At 39.2% G+C, this 16,381-nt stretch overlaps 1 protein-coding gene across 1 annotated transcript in view; it reads left to right on the top strand.

Moving 5' to 3' along the window:
* Positions 1-2,988: 2,988 nt before the first annotated feature.
* LOC126297663 (dual specificity mitogen-activated protein kinase kinase 7-like) overlaps positions 2,989-16,381 on the top strand; it is a 170,759-nt gene continuing 157,366 nt past the window's right edge. Inside the window, exons 1-2 of the mRNA XM_049988747.1 lie at positions 2,989-3,188; positions 3,454-3,602. Of these exons, the coding sequence (XP_049844704.1) occupies positions 3,038-3,188; positions 3,454-3,602 (300 nt within the window). The 5' untranslated portion in view covers positions 2,989-3,037. The remainder of the gene's footprint in view (positions 3,189-3,453; positions 3,603-16,381) is intronic.

Raw genomic sequence — 16,381 nt, 5'->3', positions numbered from 1 at the left:
ATTGTCGTAATCGACAGTTTATAATTATGTACTTTATTAAATAATCACATTATAGTAATAGTAGGTTAGTTAAAAAACTTAGTTCCTAAAGGGAATCATATGACAGTTGTATGTTACGTAGAAGTTGTACTCATTCTGGTAAACAATGGAACTGCCCGTCGTTGCGATATTACTTTAGTGACGATCGTCCTGCGTTTGGCCTAACACTGAAGCTCACGAAGCAAAGAGAAGTTCAAAGAGGCTACAACATAGGTTCATTCCGGCACGATACAGCAACTCTTATCATGGAGCATTTGCTGGGACTAGGCAGTGAACACTAATCTGAAATAACATTTTCCTTCAATCAACAGCAACCGATCATGGATAAGGAACTTATTTTTAGAATTCGTTAATTTGTCAGATTACTAATGCTCACTCGTTAACTGTGCTGTCATGTGACAGATTTTCGGATATCTTGCCGTTAAGAGATCCTGCTTTAGTAGAACAAGCGATGAAATTTCTAATGCCTTAGGATTCGATATATAAGTGTGAATCAGGGTTTTCAACACTAATGTTCCTGAAGAAATAAATAAGCCTGTATAAACCGATTGGAAGTTGAACCAGTTCTAAGGATAAAGATAACGTCTTTTGAACCGAATTTGGAGTTCATAGTGAAAAGTAAACAACTACATACTTCCCACTAATACAGGACAGCTGAGGTAATATAACTGTGAAACTGTAATTATCATTTTATTGTTGAAAGTTGACGCTTGAAAGACTTTGTATACTGTTTAGGCTTTATAGTTTTTTAATTTGCTTCACTATCTGGAGCACGAAAATTTGAGCATTATGCCTCCTATGAATGCTGTTGGGGTCTTGGCGGTATCGTGCCAGCTGTGCTCATTTTCTCATTGTTGCCAACGTGATTAATCTAACAATTTTTCCACTATAGTTGCACGGCAAAGTGATGTTACAATAACAAGTTGAATTTAATTTCATATTCTTTGCTACTTACCAGTGATGTATATGAAAATAACAGTTCACATGCGTGGGCTTTGAGGGAGAAGGGGCAATGCAGTACAGCTTCAGTAATGTATCTCCTCTGTGCCAAAGATTGTATCCTCGCAACTGTTGGCATCAATGTACAAAGGCAGGAGAAGAACTAGCGGTGGTGGCGGCAGCTCTTTCAAATGTTCTAGTGTATAGTAAAAAAAATTGTCAGTGGTTCAGGAAGGGAGGGAAAAAAACAAAAAGACCGGGCTGGGACAAAAAATTTGGTAACCTTTGCTTTAAGGCATGATTCCATTACCATTAGCGACGCACAGTGTACATTTTCCGCCTGAAACTTTAATATTTGTATGAAATTTTGCATGCACTTTTCTCTTACTTTGATCCAAGTTTGAAAATAAAAATTCTTTTTCAGCACGTCCAGACGACTTACTATACCTGTTCCTGACGCCCAAAACCTGTAAATCACACTATTTGCTACGAATATTTTCATATCTGACTTTATGCAGAAATTCGTTTCCTGCTAGTTAATTCGCAGTTGGCGCCAATGGCCACATCGGTCGTACGAGGTAAATCGTAGTTGGCAGGCAACGTGTTAAGCTCTACAGTCCGGCACTACGTAACGTGATGTTGCTCTTATGAATCGTATTATATAGCGTATTAGCAGGGGAGCTACGGTATAACTTTTTTACTTAAAATTTAGCTTATGAAATCTGAATTGCTGTACAAACTTTCATGGAAGATAGTTAAGAACCATTCCGATTTAACCAACTGTCAAGCAAAAAAAAAAACTGCATTAAAATCGGACCTTTCGTTTGGAAGTTAATGATGCCACTGACACAGACACAAACGCACTTTAAGCTTGTAACACCCTTCTGTTTGCGTCGTTCAGGTTAAAAGGAAAAAAGTGCAGTAATAGTCAAGAGTTCTGGCATCCTCGCATCATGTCCAATAGGAAGAGACTACAAAAGAAAAAAAAATTGTTGTGCTATGAGAGACGATCCATATTAGTTGAAGGTTAATTAAAAGCAGAGTTACCACACTGTTTATGACACTGAATTATGATTACGGTACGTTACTTACCTCTCTTGAAGTTCGGAACTGAAAACGCCCTGACGTTTGTGCATTGCGAAGCTGATTGTACAATCTTTACACCCTACAATACTCACGCCAACAGAACAATAACGAAAGGGCTACAGGTAGGGAAATCCAGCTCAGTAATACCAACTTCAGAGCAAATATTATTGAGGGTCTCGGACTTGAACGCGTCAAAGACAGGTCGTGTAAACGCAATATGTAATGTGGTATATTAAGTTTGCGATATGATAAGGAAATAAAGTGTATAACACCTTTACAATGCAAAAAAATTTGAGGAGGTACATGTTGAAAGATCCCATGGCCTAGACTTGGATTTGATTTGTTAAAACCGGAACATTTAGGCGTCCCGGGCTAAACCCGGTCGGGACAGGGGGACAGGACTCCAAAAACTGGAACTGTCCCGGTCAAATCGGGACTTATGGTTTCTTTAAATAAGTTCGCTGGGCCGGTCCGCGTAACTACGATCGTAAAACTATCCAGAAAGTTTAAGGCCTCTTCATTTAGTACCAAATATATTCATATAACACTATGTATTTCAAAATTTAAGACACTGTTCCCTATATGGAGAATCTGAGACGAAATTGTGGAATGATTCTTGCATTTACCTAAACGGCAGTCTAAAACTAATGCCTGCACACGTGCGAAGTCTTAATACCGTGCTTCAGTGATCATTATATTTTGAATTACGTCCTGATACGATCAAACTATATTTATACGCTAACACAGTTTTCAAAACTGACAAAATATCACAGAATGATAATATTTGTTTATTAAATAAGTTATGCTGTAGTTACAATGAGTAGCTGGTACCACTAGTAACGCTTTTACTGTGACTTACTTCGAATGCAGTCGATTATCGTCCATTAAATATATCGATATGCAATTAAGAAATTATATCGATTGTTAGTCGATAGTATGTCATCACTGATAGTTGCCAGTTGTTTTGATCAAGATGTCTAATACACCATTAGAAAATAGAATATTAGATTTACAGGCTAGGTTGAAAGCAGAAAACGAAGCGAGAAATAGAGACAAAATGCCTGCTGACTTGGGGAACGTGACGGAGAGTCCGAGGCAAGGATCAGGACGTAGACCTCGAGCATGTAAGTCAGGCCTCCCGAAAGAAAATTTGCATTCTTATGCCAAAAATCATTGTTGTTTAGTGAATAAGAGTCAGGCGTCGTCATTAGTGTCATGCAGGGTACCATTTGTTACAAAATCCTCACGTGTCGTTTTACGTTACATGGGTTACACCCAGTATTATTGTGAGATGGAATTACCACGGTGATCGGTGACCGCTGTTTATTTACTGTGTGCCAGTGCTACGTATGTGTGTGTTTTGTGTTTAATTCTGTCGTGTTTATATAGTGGGCGAGGTGACAGCACCTGCAAGACCAAGAGGAAAACTTGACCTCCCTGTTGGATATATGCCACAGCAGAGGAATCAGAATCAGGAAATAGACAATAAATTAAAGGAAATTATGAAAATGAACGGCATTCTAAACATCAACGGCAAGGTTAGTTTCTTCTGTGAATGATTGCTCTTAGCGAGTTTATAATGTTGTTTTATTCTATTTATGCTGTTTACGTCGTGACAACAGAATATGAACTGTTTTTATTTTCATGTTGTGCTTCATGAGTATTTGATTAGATATTTATGGCACATTTTAATGTACAGTTTTGTATGCTGTCACATTTAAAAAAGGTTTGCAGCATTGTTACTCACTAAACTGAAGCTTTAACTAAAGGATTCTGTTGTGAACTCGTACAGTTTTGTGTGCACTGTACTGTAATTGATGAGTTGGTAAACCTCTGTTGTCATTGACAGGTACTCTGCAGCAACAGTCATTTGCGTGCTGTTGTGTTACACTACAGTAATTTGACAAATTACGTTCTCTGTTGTGTGTTTTGAGAATAAATATGACAGACCAATTCATGGGTGTGTAAAATTTTGTTTTCTGTTCAATTCAGACTCTGCATTGAGCAACACAAGTGTTGTCATATAATTGTTTATGTTTCAATTATCTCGGTGGGAAAATATTAATACGTATGACCAAGCATTATGGTGAATGGAGATGATGTCAATCTACAAATAACAAGTTTTATTGGAACATATGAAATAGTCTTCTGAATTAGTGTGGTCTGTTTGTTTCTACTGTGTTGTGTAGTCAAGTCTAACAAAAGGAAAGTTGATAGGGCAATTTTAGAGGACTCATCACATTGTGGTGTTACATAGAAGTGAAACCAACTATCTTATTGTGTCACTTATCAGTAAACAATGAACTGAAAGTGTTTTTGTTGTACTGTCATGAGCTTAGAATTTCACTGCTGATTGGCCTTTATGTGTAAACCTTTTGGAACCAGGAAACATTTGTAATTTCCTCATCAGAGTTATTAAAATTGTTTTGAAAGAATATTTCACAATTATGGAAGCAATAATTTCTGCTACATTTTCATTTGTGTGAAGATCCTACTGTGCTTCCATACTGTGTTTAAAATTCTTGCAAATTTATATGGTGAGTTATTGTTTTTAATTTCGTTTGTTTATTTATTTTGTGGTTTTAGAGTGCTCAATGACTGGATTATTGACACACTTCCTCGGCTGTAGTTACTATTTCAAGAGATTATATCATAGCAAGAACAATGACAGTGTTCAACTGAGCCAATATATATTAGCCCGGTAGCATTTTCTGTTGTTGGACCAAACAACCCAAGGGATAGAAAATGTTATTGAGATAATGAAACTATGGTTTTAAATTGATTGAAGTGCCTTTTTGCTTGCACTGAGTACTGCCAGTTTCAAATGGTAAAATTTACTGGCCAAGAATGTAGGTCTGTGGCATATTTTTGAAAGAGAAATTGACTCTTGAGAATAGCTCTATTACAACATTCGAGTTGGTTTTCTATTTTTTCGGTATAGCTCAGAGTATGTCTTCTTTTGATTCTAGTTGTAAAAACTCTGCTGTATTACTTGTAATAGAAACAGTGTTAGGGCCAGTAATGAACCGGAGGATGAAAAATGTAAATCTCTCTTCTACAGGGGTATGTAAATGCCTGCTGTACCCATTAGCACTGAAATTTACATTACTATCTCATAATTCTTATTGTACGTGACAAGACATTTCTCATTTGAGAGGAACCAAGTCTCTCACACAGTAAGCTGTTGATGTATCATTGATTCACACTGCTGTGGCCACATTCCACATGTCATGTGACGAAGTAATGTGGTTGAGTGGTTATGCCACTACTCACATTTGGCCTGAGCCAGTTTCAAGTCCTTGTCCTGCCATCTGTATTATAGTTGCTGTGGTTTTCCTACTATGTCTAAAGTTAATTGCTAAATGGTTTCTTTGAAAAGGGCCAGATCAACTTCCTACCGCTCTCCACATTTTTGTTGTGTCTGCTTCTGCTATGTGTCTAATGACCTTGTCATCAATGAAATATTATGCTGTTGAGAATCTTTCTCTGCACACTTGGACTATTTATCCTTGTGCATACTCCACAAATTATTGCATGCCTTTTGTAGAAAGAAGTACAGGGCAGTAATTCTTGTTCTTGTTTACATTCTGTTAATGGATGCTACATTCAAAGAACATTTGCTTGTATGCTTCTTTAAATGTAATAATCGGTGGGAAAGTCAGATTAGGTATTCTTTCCGTAGGTCATTATGTACAGTGAAGTAGCAGTTGTTAAAAACCTCTGAACATAAGGCCCTCGAAATGTCTGAGGCAACCTTTATGTGTTGCATTACACATTTATTGTGCAGTATTCCACTGGAGGTTGTAAGTAACTCCATAACCATCTTATACAAATCAAATATAAATTGCACTGGTATTCTTTGAATTTATTCCGTGAAGTACATGTGGTGATGGGTGTGTGGCGTAAGCAATAGGCACAGAGACTAGTGAATAATGCGAGCTGTTCGTGTAGTCTTTGAAATGTGGTTCCATATATTAAGTAGATGCCTCTGGTACTTTTGTTTGTATGTTTCAGTTGCAGTATTTGTCATTTGTGTTTGTTGTATATAATATGTTGTTTAGTTATTGTGGGTCGTGGCTTAGGCCGTGTGGTGTAGGGGAGAGAGGCTATGAACTGGATGATGCTGTTTACAAGATCTATGTAGGTCTAACAAGAAAATCCCCACTCATAACGTGTTATTCCAAGGAGGTCTCATTAATTTCTCGGTTTTTGTTTTGCTCTTGTTTTAATGTTGATGATGATGTCATCTGTTGGTTGCTTCTCAAAGCTAGTATCTGTACCTCCTAGTAGTGTTGACATCAGATCCCCCTGCAGATAAATCTGTTACAGTGTTCTTTAACCCACTTTAAAATATGAGATGATGATAGAGAAGGGGGGTGGGGAGGTACTATCATACAATTTCACGCAGTTTTTAGTTGATTGAAGATATAACACATGTAAATTATGTAGATATATTTGTATAATACGTAGAGACTTTTAAACATCCATACATTCACTCACTGTCGCTTAATTCCATTATGTTAGTGTGATTTTCAAGTTCTTCATACCACGGCTTGTTGTTACTAGTAGTATGTTTAAGTTGAAAATTAACTACAAATAACACAAATATTAGCAAACCAAGAGGCTGGACTAATTAAATTGAATTGAATTTTGCTTGATCCCGTAGGATTACATTGTGTACAGTGAATGTGCATATAATATAGGACATGTCAAAAATACAAAAATCTTCATTATGACATATTCCTAACTATTCTAACCTAATTGATTATAATTAACAATATTTACAAATTTGATGTGAGAAGCCCTCATCAACACTGTCAAATTCCTTTTCCACCAGATAGTTTTTTAGGTTGTTTGAAAACTTAGTATTATATATGTTGTCATCCAGTTTTTCAGCCAGTCTTCTTAGTAATTTTATACCTGACTGCTGTGGGGTCATTTTTCATCATTGTCAGTTGGTGGGGTATGCTTTGTATGTCATTCTTTCTCCATGTGTTGTAGGTGTGTACACTAGCATTTGCGGTCCGCTCTGCACTATCTTTTTGTGAAATATGGTATAGTTTTATATATGTACAAGAGGAAAAAAGTTAACATGCCTAGTCTTTTGAAGGCATGATGGAGGAACAACAAAAACATACTGGTAGACTGAATGTCAAACAGACTTTGAAATTTACAAGCTGATGACAGGCTGTTGACAAATCATTTCTCATTAGCACCTCTGCAGAAAATTTTACTCAGAATGCCAACTATAAGGTAACATACGTCTCTTATTATCCTGTCATTTATATCTTTTTAAAACACACACACACACACACACACACACACACACACACACACACTACAAATGAAATGAGTGTTGAAACTGTATAAAACTGTTAATATGATCTATCTGGCAGACTTTATCTTTTTAATGTTTTTGACAATTAACATGTTACTACTTTGACAACAGTAATAGACAGAATTCAGTGTTGCTGATAGATGAAATTCCACCACTGTAATACTACTGACAACACGGAGAAACAGTAGATCGGTTATATTGAGCGTAGACATCTGCTACTCATAATAGTAGTCTATGACATGTACCTTTGAAATTTATCTTCCAACTACTGTGGAAATATTTAATCTTTGTTGGGGGTTTCTTTTCTGTTCTACTGTGTCATGACAGTTAACTATTGAAATGAAAAAATAAACTTTTAATTAAATTTTTGTTACAGTTTTTAAGTAATCATATTAGTACCTGTTAAGGGATTATCAGTATAAACTACTGAAAAAGTTTTTCATTAGCTTTATGACTTGCATAATTTGTGGTTGTTGATGGGAAACCTCTTTCTCAATATGACAGTGAGTTGCTGTGTACAGTCACCTCTGTAATGAAGATGAAAGTAAACCAGCAAGTTCAGTAGAGCATGCTATTTCTCTAATCACAGATGGGACACTGTAGCCTGCGTGCACTGTTGATTCTGTCTTTATCTTGAAGGGTCATTTCAAGCTTAGACCCCAGACCCACATTATTGCAAGAGGTGTCGTCAGTGTGTGAAGTTCCCTGTGAAATTGCTGTACATTATGATGACACGATTTAAACATTCAGTTGCCATCATGAGACATCAAATATCTGAGATCTTTCTCATAGTGGTCGCTCCAGGCAACTCCAGCTGACACAAGTTACCAACAGATTGTAGTTCATAGGTACTCTAAGGACTGTGTGTTGCTTTTTTGGAGGCTACTGGGAGTGTTGTATTGACCTAACCTTCTCCCCTCAAGCAGTGTGGCATCTAGATGCTTATTACGAATGACCATTCGAACTCTCTAGCACTTTATGTGTGGTGGTGGTGGTGGTGGTGTTCAAAGAAACCTGTGGAATGAAACATGGATCAGTGGCACTGGGCCCCATTCATCAATCTGTGTGGGATCTGTATTGTGCCTGACAATCACCTTAGAAGAATGTATAGGTGACCAGGCATCGATGCGCATCTTAGACAAACTATTCTCCCCCAGTCAGCATTCTGACAGTGCTTTTGACTTTCAAGATGATAATGCACAAGCACTCCATGTGCACCTCATGAGTACCTTTCTCCAGGAAGCAGGAATCAACCAAATGGAATGGCCTCTGCTATCTGCTAACATGAACCTGACTGAGCATATTGGGTAGCAGTCAAAATTTGCAGTGCATGGTCACATAAACCTGTCTCAGATGCTGGATGACCTCAAAAGGGCTGCCGACAAAGTGTAAGTCAGGCTCTAGCAGCAATGTCTTAGTTAACAATGTAGGAAAAGACAAGTTGCTACCTTACCGTGAAGAAAACGTGTCAATTTGCAGACAGGCACAATTAAAAGACACTCACATATAGCTTTTGGTCACAGACTTTGTCAGTAACACACACACACACACACACACACACACACACACACAAGCACACTTCATGCAGCTACGACTGCCAACTCCAGTATCTCGGGCTGGGATGCAGCATCATGTGAGATGCAACCAGCAATATGGAGGGGATTGGGGAAGGGATATGAGTGTACAGCTGGGGAGAGAGACGATTGCTGTGTGCAGGCACTAGACTCTCAACAGGCACATCGTCAAGAGGTTTTGGGGCAGGGAGGTGTGAAAAAGGAGCAAGAAAAGGAGAGGAGGGGGAAGATGGGCAGATGCATTGGCAGAGGGGCTGCAAATAAACAGGATGTTGGATGAGAATGGGGAGTAAATGACAGGACAGAGGGGGACGGTATGTTACCGTAGGTTGAGGCCAGGATAATTATGGAAGCAGAGAATGTGTTGTAAGGATAACTCCCATCTGCTTAGTTCAGAAAAGCTGGTGCTGGAGAGAAGGATCCATATGGTACAGATAGTGAAGCAGCCATTGAAATAAAGTATGTTTTGCTCAGCTGCATGCTGTGCCATAAGGTGGTCTACTTTGCTCCCGGCCACAGTTTGGCCATGGCCGTTCATCTTAGTGGACAGCTGATTAGTAGTCATACCAATATTAAAATCTGTGCAATGATTGCACCAGAGCTGGTAAATGACATGGCTGCTTTCGCAGGTGGCCTGGCCCCTGATGGGATAGGATAAACCTGTGACAGGACTGGAATAGGAAGTGCTATGTGGGTTCATTGGGCAGGTTGTGCACCTGGGTCTTCCAAGGCAAAGGGTTGGGATTGGGAGTGTCATAGGGATGGACTAGTATGACGATTAGGTTAGGTGGGCGATGGAATACCACTTTAGGAGGGGTGGGAAGTATCTCAGGTAGGATGTCCCTCGTTTCAGAGCACGTTGATAGGTAATCAAAGCCCTGGACACGGATATGGTTCAGTTTTCCTATTCAGGTTGGTACTTGGTGATGAAGGGGACACTTCTTTGTGGCTGGGTCTTGGGGGTTTTGGGGTGGTGGGAAGATTGGGGGTGTGATGGGAAATGGCACAGGAGATCTTTTTGCGGACTGGGTCTGGGTGATAGTGCATGTCTGTGAAGGCCTTGATGAGGCCCTCAGCATACTGAGCAAGGGAGTTTTTATCACTGCAAATACACCATCCCCAGGTAGCCACACTATATGGGAGGGATTTTTTGGTGTGAAAAGGATGACAGCTGTCAAAATGCAGGTACTCTTTGTGGTTGGTGGGTTTAATGTTGGCACAGATGTGGATGGAGCCATCAGAGAGGAGGAGGTCAACATCTAGGAAGGTGGCATGTTGGGTTGAGGAGGTCCACATGAAGTGGATAGGAGATAAGGTGCTGAGGTTGTGAAGGAACAAAGATAGTGTGTCTTGGCCATGAGTCCAGATCACGGAGCTACCATCAATTGGCCAAAATCACAGTGCAACATGAGGTGAGATGTATGTAACTTGTTGTTGTCTTCTGAGTAACTACTTGAACTGTTCAATTAATGCAGCAGAGTTGCTTGTCATATGTTCATTGGCTTTGCCAACTCTCAACCAGGCTGTCAGCTTTCCACTTTACCTAGATCTTAAGCAGATCAGTTTGCCACCTTCATTCCAGTAAATAACTTTTTGTCAAATCCTATTCACTAATTTCGCTAACAACCAAACTATCACATTTCAACAGCCGGCCTGTGTGTCCGAGCTGTTCTAGGCTCTGCAGTCTGGAACCGTGCGACCGCTACGGTCGCAGGTTCGAATCCTGCCTCGGGCATGGATGTGTGTGATGTCCTTAGGTTAGTTAGGTTTAACTAGTTCCAAGTTCTAGGGGACTGATGACCTCAGATGTTAAGTTCCATAGTGCTCAGAGCCATTTGAACCATCACATTTCAACATAACCTAGACCTTACGTCTACACTAAAAATCAGTCTGACACCAAAACCTTCATTCCAAACAAACAATAAGGTACTCCTTAGGCCGGTATTACACTATCAAATTTCTTTGTCAAATATATTTGATGGTGTAATAGGAACTTTGTCAAATGTCGTCCAATATTTGATCAAATCTAGGGCCTCGCTGTAGATTTGATCAAAGAAATCACTTGTCTTCTGTTCACTGCAATGTGCCATGTTACCACATGGGGCGCTAGCATCGCTGCAGTGTTCTGTCGTCTGTAGTGTTTTTATAAGCGTTGTCGGTAAATACAATTGGTGTGTGCCGACAACTACAAATTGAGATGTATGAAGCTGATGAGGCGCTTTACAAAGTTAGGTACCCTAAATACAAAAATAGATTAAGAAGATTGGAGACCTGACCTAACCTTACATAACCCTCTCCTGTAGCAAGGAATCAGAGTATTACAGTGAGCCTGTCTTCTGAAGATGTAGCAGTTCTGAAGTGAATATTGTGCTTTGTGATATGAGGATACACTTCACTGAGCACATACAGAAATGTATGCTCATCCATTCTTAAGTAATTGATGTACGACTTGACGTCTTCCACTGTAAGCTCACGTAACAAGTTTTGTTGAATGCTTTTATCGTGTCGTCGTAAAACCCACAGCTTCACTCAGATTAGATTGGTTTTTCATTCCATAGATCCGTGCGGAGGAGATCCTCGTGGATGTGGAACATGTCAATTTTTTTAAGCTGAAATGACAATACTAATAGTATGAATAAATACAATACATCATTTGTTTCTATTAAAAATTTCGTCAATGGTGTAGAAGGAGTTGGCCACTAGTAAGTCTTTCAGGCTCCTTTTAAACTGATCTTTATTTGTAACTAAATTTTTTATGTTTGCTGGCAAACTATTGAAGATGAGTGTTCCTGAGTAGTGGACCCCTTTTTGAACTGAAGTAAGTGCTTTTAAGTCCTTGTGCAGATCATTTATGTTCCTGGTATTGTATGTATGAACTGAGTTGTTTGTTGGAAAAAGAGATATATTATTTAGGACAAATTTCATTAAGGAGTAAATATAGTGAGAGGCAGTAGTTAGTATGCCCAGTTCTTTGAAGAGGTTTCTGCAGGATGTCCGTGTATTTACTCCACAAATAATATGTATTACACGCTTTTGGACTCTGAAAACTTTTGTTTGACTTGAAGAGTTACCCCAAAATATTATACCATATAACGTTATGGAATGAAAGTAGGCAAAGTATGCAAGCTTTTTCATTTTTATGTTGCCTATGTCTGCTAATACTCGAATTGCAAATACAGATTTGTTAAGGCGTTTCTGCAGTTCTGTGGTGCGCTCCTCTGAACTGAATTTATCATCAAGTTGTAATCCCAGGAATTTAAGACTGTCAAACTCGTATGTATGGTTCCCTTTTTTCCCCCACTTCTTTTCCGCATGTGCACACAATGCAATTGTGGTATGTGCAACTGCTGCGGTTAATAACAAGTTGTTGTCAGCCATCTTGAACTCTGGTGAAAAATTTGATGACAGTGTAATACCCCCTCTAGCGCTACGTCAAAGATCTTTGTCAAATATATTTGTGCGGAATATTTGATCACATCTTTGATCAAATCTTTGACAAAGAAATATAATAGTGTAATACTGGCCTTAAGCAGTGGCAGTGGAAATTCAAGGAAACCATGAATAACCTGTGAAGAACATGTAATGTTTTCAGTTTTGTTACTTGAAATATGAGGTCCATCCAGAAAGTAAAGATTGCTTGCACGCACACCTGTCTAGTGGCAGCAGCTTTTTGGTTTCTGGTGTTCAGTGTTACATGGACAGTTATCACATGTAGTTTTAAGTCGGATCTCATCACGAGGTAAGTGCAGAGATAGCTGTGACCATGGCTGTGCTGACTGTGAGGTATAATGTGTTATTGGTTTTCTGCAGGAAAAAGTGTTAGAACTTGCGATGTTCATGACACTCTTGTTACCATTTATGGCAAAGGTGTAATGAATGCAGCCACTGTCCAAAAGTGATGCATAATTTTTAAGAACGGGAGGACATGTTTGTGATGAACAGAGATCAGGGCGACCTTCCGTCAACACATGAAAAGCTATCATTCAAGAGAATCGACAATTCACAAGTAGTACTGTGCATGAACAACGCCAGGAACTGTCTTGTTCAATTGTAGATGAAATTGTCTCTCAGCACATAAAATACTACAAAAGCTGTGCACAATGGGTCCCATGCATGCTCTCAGATGGCCAGAAAGGTGCGAGAATGAGTGGTGCATTAGCATTCTTGGAGTGTTACGAAAGAGGTGGAACATGTTCATTGACCACAATGAAGTGACAGCCTATCAAGTGGTGTCATTTTCAGTTGCTACAGATGCCACAAAAGTTAAAAAAAACTGCATCAACCCAAAAACTGACGGCTTCTGTATTCTGGGACAGTGAATGGGCTACTCGTCTATTTCATGCCCCGCGCAGCACAACGGTCAGTAATGATGCACACTGTGCTACTCCTAAAAATCTTCATTAGTCTATCCATAACAGCTGAAGAGGCCAATGCTCACTTAGCATTGTTCTGTTGCATGACAATACACATCTGCATACTGCCCAGCAGACACAAGCCTTACTGCGTGAAAAATTCCGGTGGGGTATCTTCAAACAAAGTCCTCCAATTTCCTGGACTTTTTCGTAATCCCAAAATTGAAGCAGCACCTTGCTGGTAAATGAAGAAGACCTGAAGGATGCTGTCATTACCTGTCTGAACAACCAGGTGGCCACGTGGTATGAAGAGGGCATACACAAACTGGTGCTGAGGCACAACAAATGCCTTTATGTGAAAGACAACTGTGTGGAAAAGTAGACAAAGTATTTGCCAATAAATGTACTGTATATTCAGTTTCTGTGTTATTATTATTATTATTATTATTATTATTAATCTTATAATAATAATAATAATAATAATAATAATAATAATAATAATAATAATATCATCATCTTGGTATGGTGAAATGTTCTTTACATTCTGGATGGGACATGGCCTCTTTTTTCCCATCTCTCATAAGGTACCTGAGACTATCTTCCCACTGGTCAAGCTTTTGTTCTATGTTTTAAGAGAATAAAAAAAACCACCACCTTATATAGCATCAGAGCTTCATTATTATAGCATTACCCTCCATGAAACAGATTAATTTACTATCATTAGTTTATTAGAGACCTGTTTTGGCACAAATTATAAGGAAGTGTGAATTATAGGCTATAAGGATTGTAAACTGTAAGAAAATTGAAAGAGAATATGTGTTTCAAGTTATTTGTGTTGTTGAGCTCAACTTTCAACAAGTATGTCGTGTGGTGAGTCAGGGGTTCTTGGTTCTGTCATATCTAAAGTAGGTAGAAACCAAATCGTCCCCATTTGGTGCCAAAATATAGCAGGTCTGGTGTAGCTGTGGGAAAACTGGAATTTAACATGAGCAGTTCTAAGTTGTCAAGGTGGCCATGGTATGGCGAGCAGAGTGCACGCGCTGACTGGCAGAGCATTACGCTGACGTTTCCAGTATGGAGGTGAGCTGAGATACAAGGTCATGGCCATACTGTGGTCATGGGTGGGCACCACGACTTCTCTGACATTGTAATGGCATTGCCCGGAGTCGAAGTCTGTACCAATGCTGAAGGGAGAGAATGGGCAGCTGCCATGATGTTTTGGTGTTGGCTACCCAAGCTGGACAGGGAGGCAGAGGTCATTGGTTCATGACCCAGTGGAGGCAGACTTACGGTGACGCTCCAATGACACAGACTAGGCATCACATAATGCCCAGCTAGCCAAACAATGACAAGCTGGTTCGTCCGTGGTTAGATACTGCTTCTCCCTGCCGAGTTCTACTGTTCAAATTGCTTAATGTGTCCTGCCGAATGATCTAGACTGTGTCTGTGACCTCCAGCTGTCATAAATGCCTTCAATAGTGCTGCAGGCTGTGTCCAGCGTTGGCAGAAAGTATAGTCTGTAATCAGAGAAGTGTTGTGAAATCACTGATCGCACAATCCTCTTGCTAGCTGCAGCTGACTTGACAGTGGCTTGGTTTCGACTTACTCTCTGCTGCTGGTTCCAAATCTCATTCATATCTTTATCCCTACACATTTCTCTCCTTCACGAATAAAATTTGGCCTTGAACTTTACTGACATAAGAACAGTGGTTCATTTACATTTCATATTTTACTCACAGTACAACATTTTCCTTTGCACTATTTATATTTTTCTCTCAACCACTGATTCCATATGACCTCATCTGCACATTTTTTACTTTAGGTCACTTTTAGTTCTGGTAGCAGCTACATCATTTCAACTTGTGGTAGGATAATGGGGAATCAGGAAAGCATTGTAACCTATTTATTTTTTTGCATGCTAAATTTGTTTTTCCCACATTTGCCTATTACTTAAATCACATTCCTCTAACAACTCAAATATAAGTCTCAAATATAATGTTAAGTCATACCTCACATGTACACAAAGAATATGACATGCTATTCGGCACCAACATTTAAAATAAGCAGGCTCTTCTTGACCTTTTCATTAATCTACACTGTTACTTTATTTCTATGACCTAGTTAGTACTGAAAGCTATCTGTAAGTTTACGCTGATATCTTACAACTTGTCATTATCAGCTAACAAAGAGAATACATGTACTGTGAGCTACATTCTATCTTAACCTTGGAGGAACAGGACAAACCTATGCAAAGAGACTGGATCATGCTCAGCCCTATTGCTTAGCAATGCTGGCCTGCATGAACTCTGCAGTTTATGCATTATCCTTTTGCTCCATATTCTTATGCCTTAGCAATTCAGAAAAGTTTATGTACAACAGTAGGAGATGCGTGATAATCTTGCTTTAGTTGCAGTTTCAATACATCATGACTTGGGAATCTATCAGAACTTTCTTCCTCTACACCCTATACTAAAATCTTAATTAATTCCTCTCATTCTGAGAGATTTATGGAGTGAGCAGTTTCAGCTGTGCTGCCCTCAACTTTCCCTGACCAAGGGCTCTATAACAGCCCCACCTGTGTCATAAATTAAAAATCCCTTAAATTCCTGTATTTCCATATCCCTTTCAACATCTGATAAATTCTCCCATTGTGTCACTTCTTTCAGTTGGTCGGCTATTGATGATGGATTTACTGCTATCATGACTATTGCTTTTCGAGGGACCTGAAGCTGTTTAAGTAATGACATCACAGCCAGGGACACATTTCGCATGTGTTATATCTCAGCACTTGGGCTGCTTTGAGACAATTACGCTTGATATGAAGACAGTGAAACCTAACCAAACAATACAACCGCAGCCCTTTATTCTAGTTTTAAACCATTGGTACTGTACCAGGGCTTAAACCTGCCTTGACAAACTAAGTAGTACAAGTTAACTATTTTCCCTGGGCTTCACATTATCCAGATTACATCTCCTAATATTCCTGGTATAGCCATGACCTAAATCCTATATTATCTATAATTATTGATATCCGTGTTACTCTTGTCATCCTT

The sequence above is a fragment of the Schistocerca gregaria genome, chromosome X (assembly GCF_023897955.1).
Source record: "Schistocerca gregaria isolate iqSchGreg1 chromosome X, iqSchGreg1.2, whole genome shotgun sequence".
NCBI classification, from domain to species: Eukaryota; Metazoa; Arthropoda; class Insecta; order Orthoptera; family Acrididae; genus Schistocerca; species Schistocerca gregaria.
Note: the sequence above shows the minus strand (reverse complement) of the source record. Positions and strands in the feature narration are given on the sequence as shown.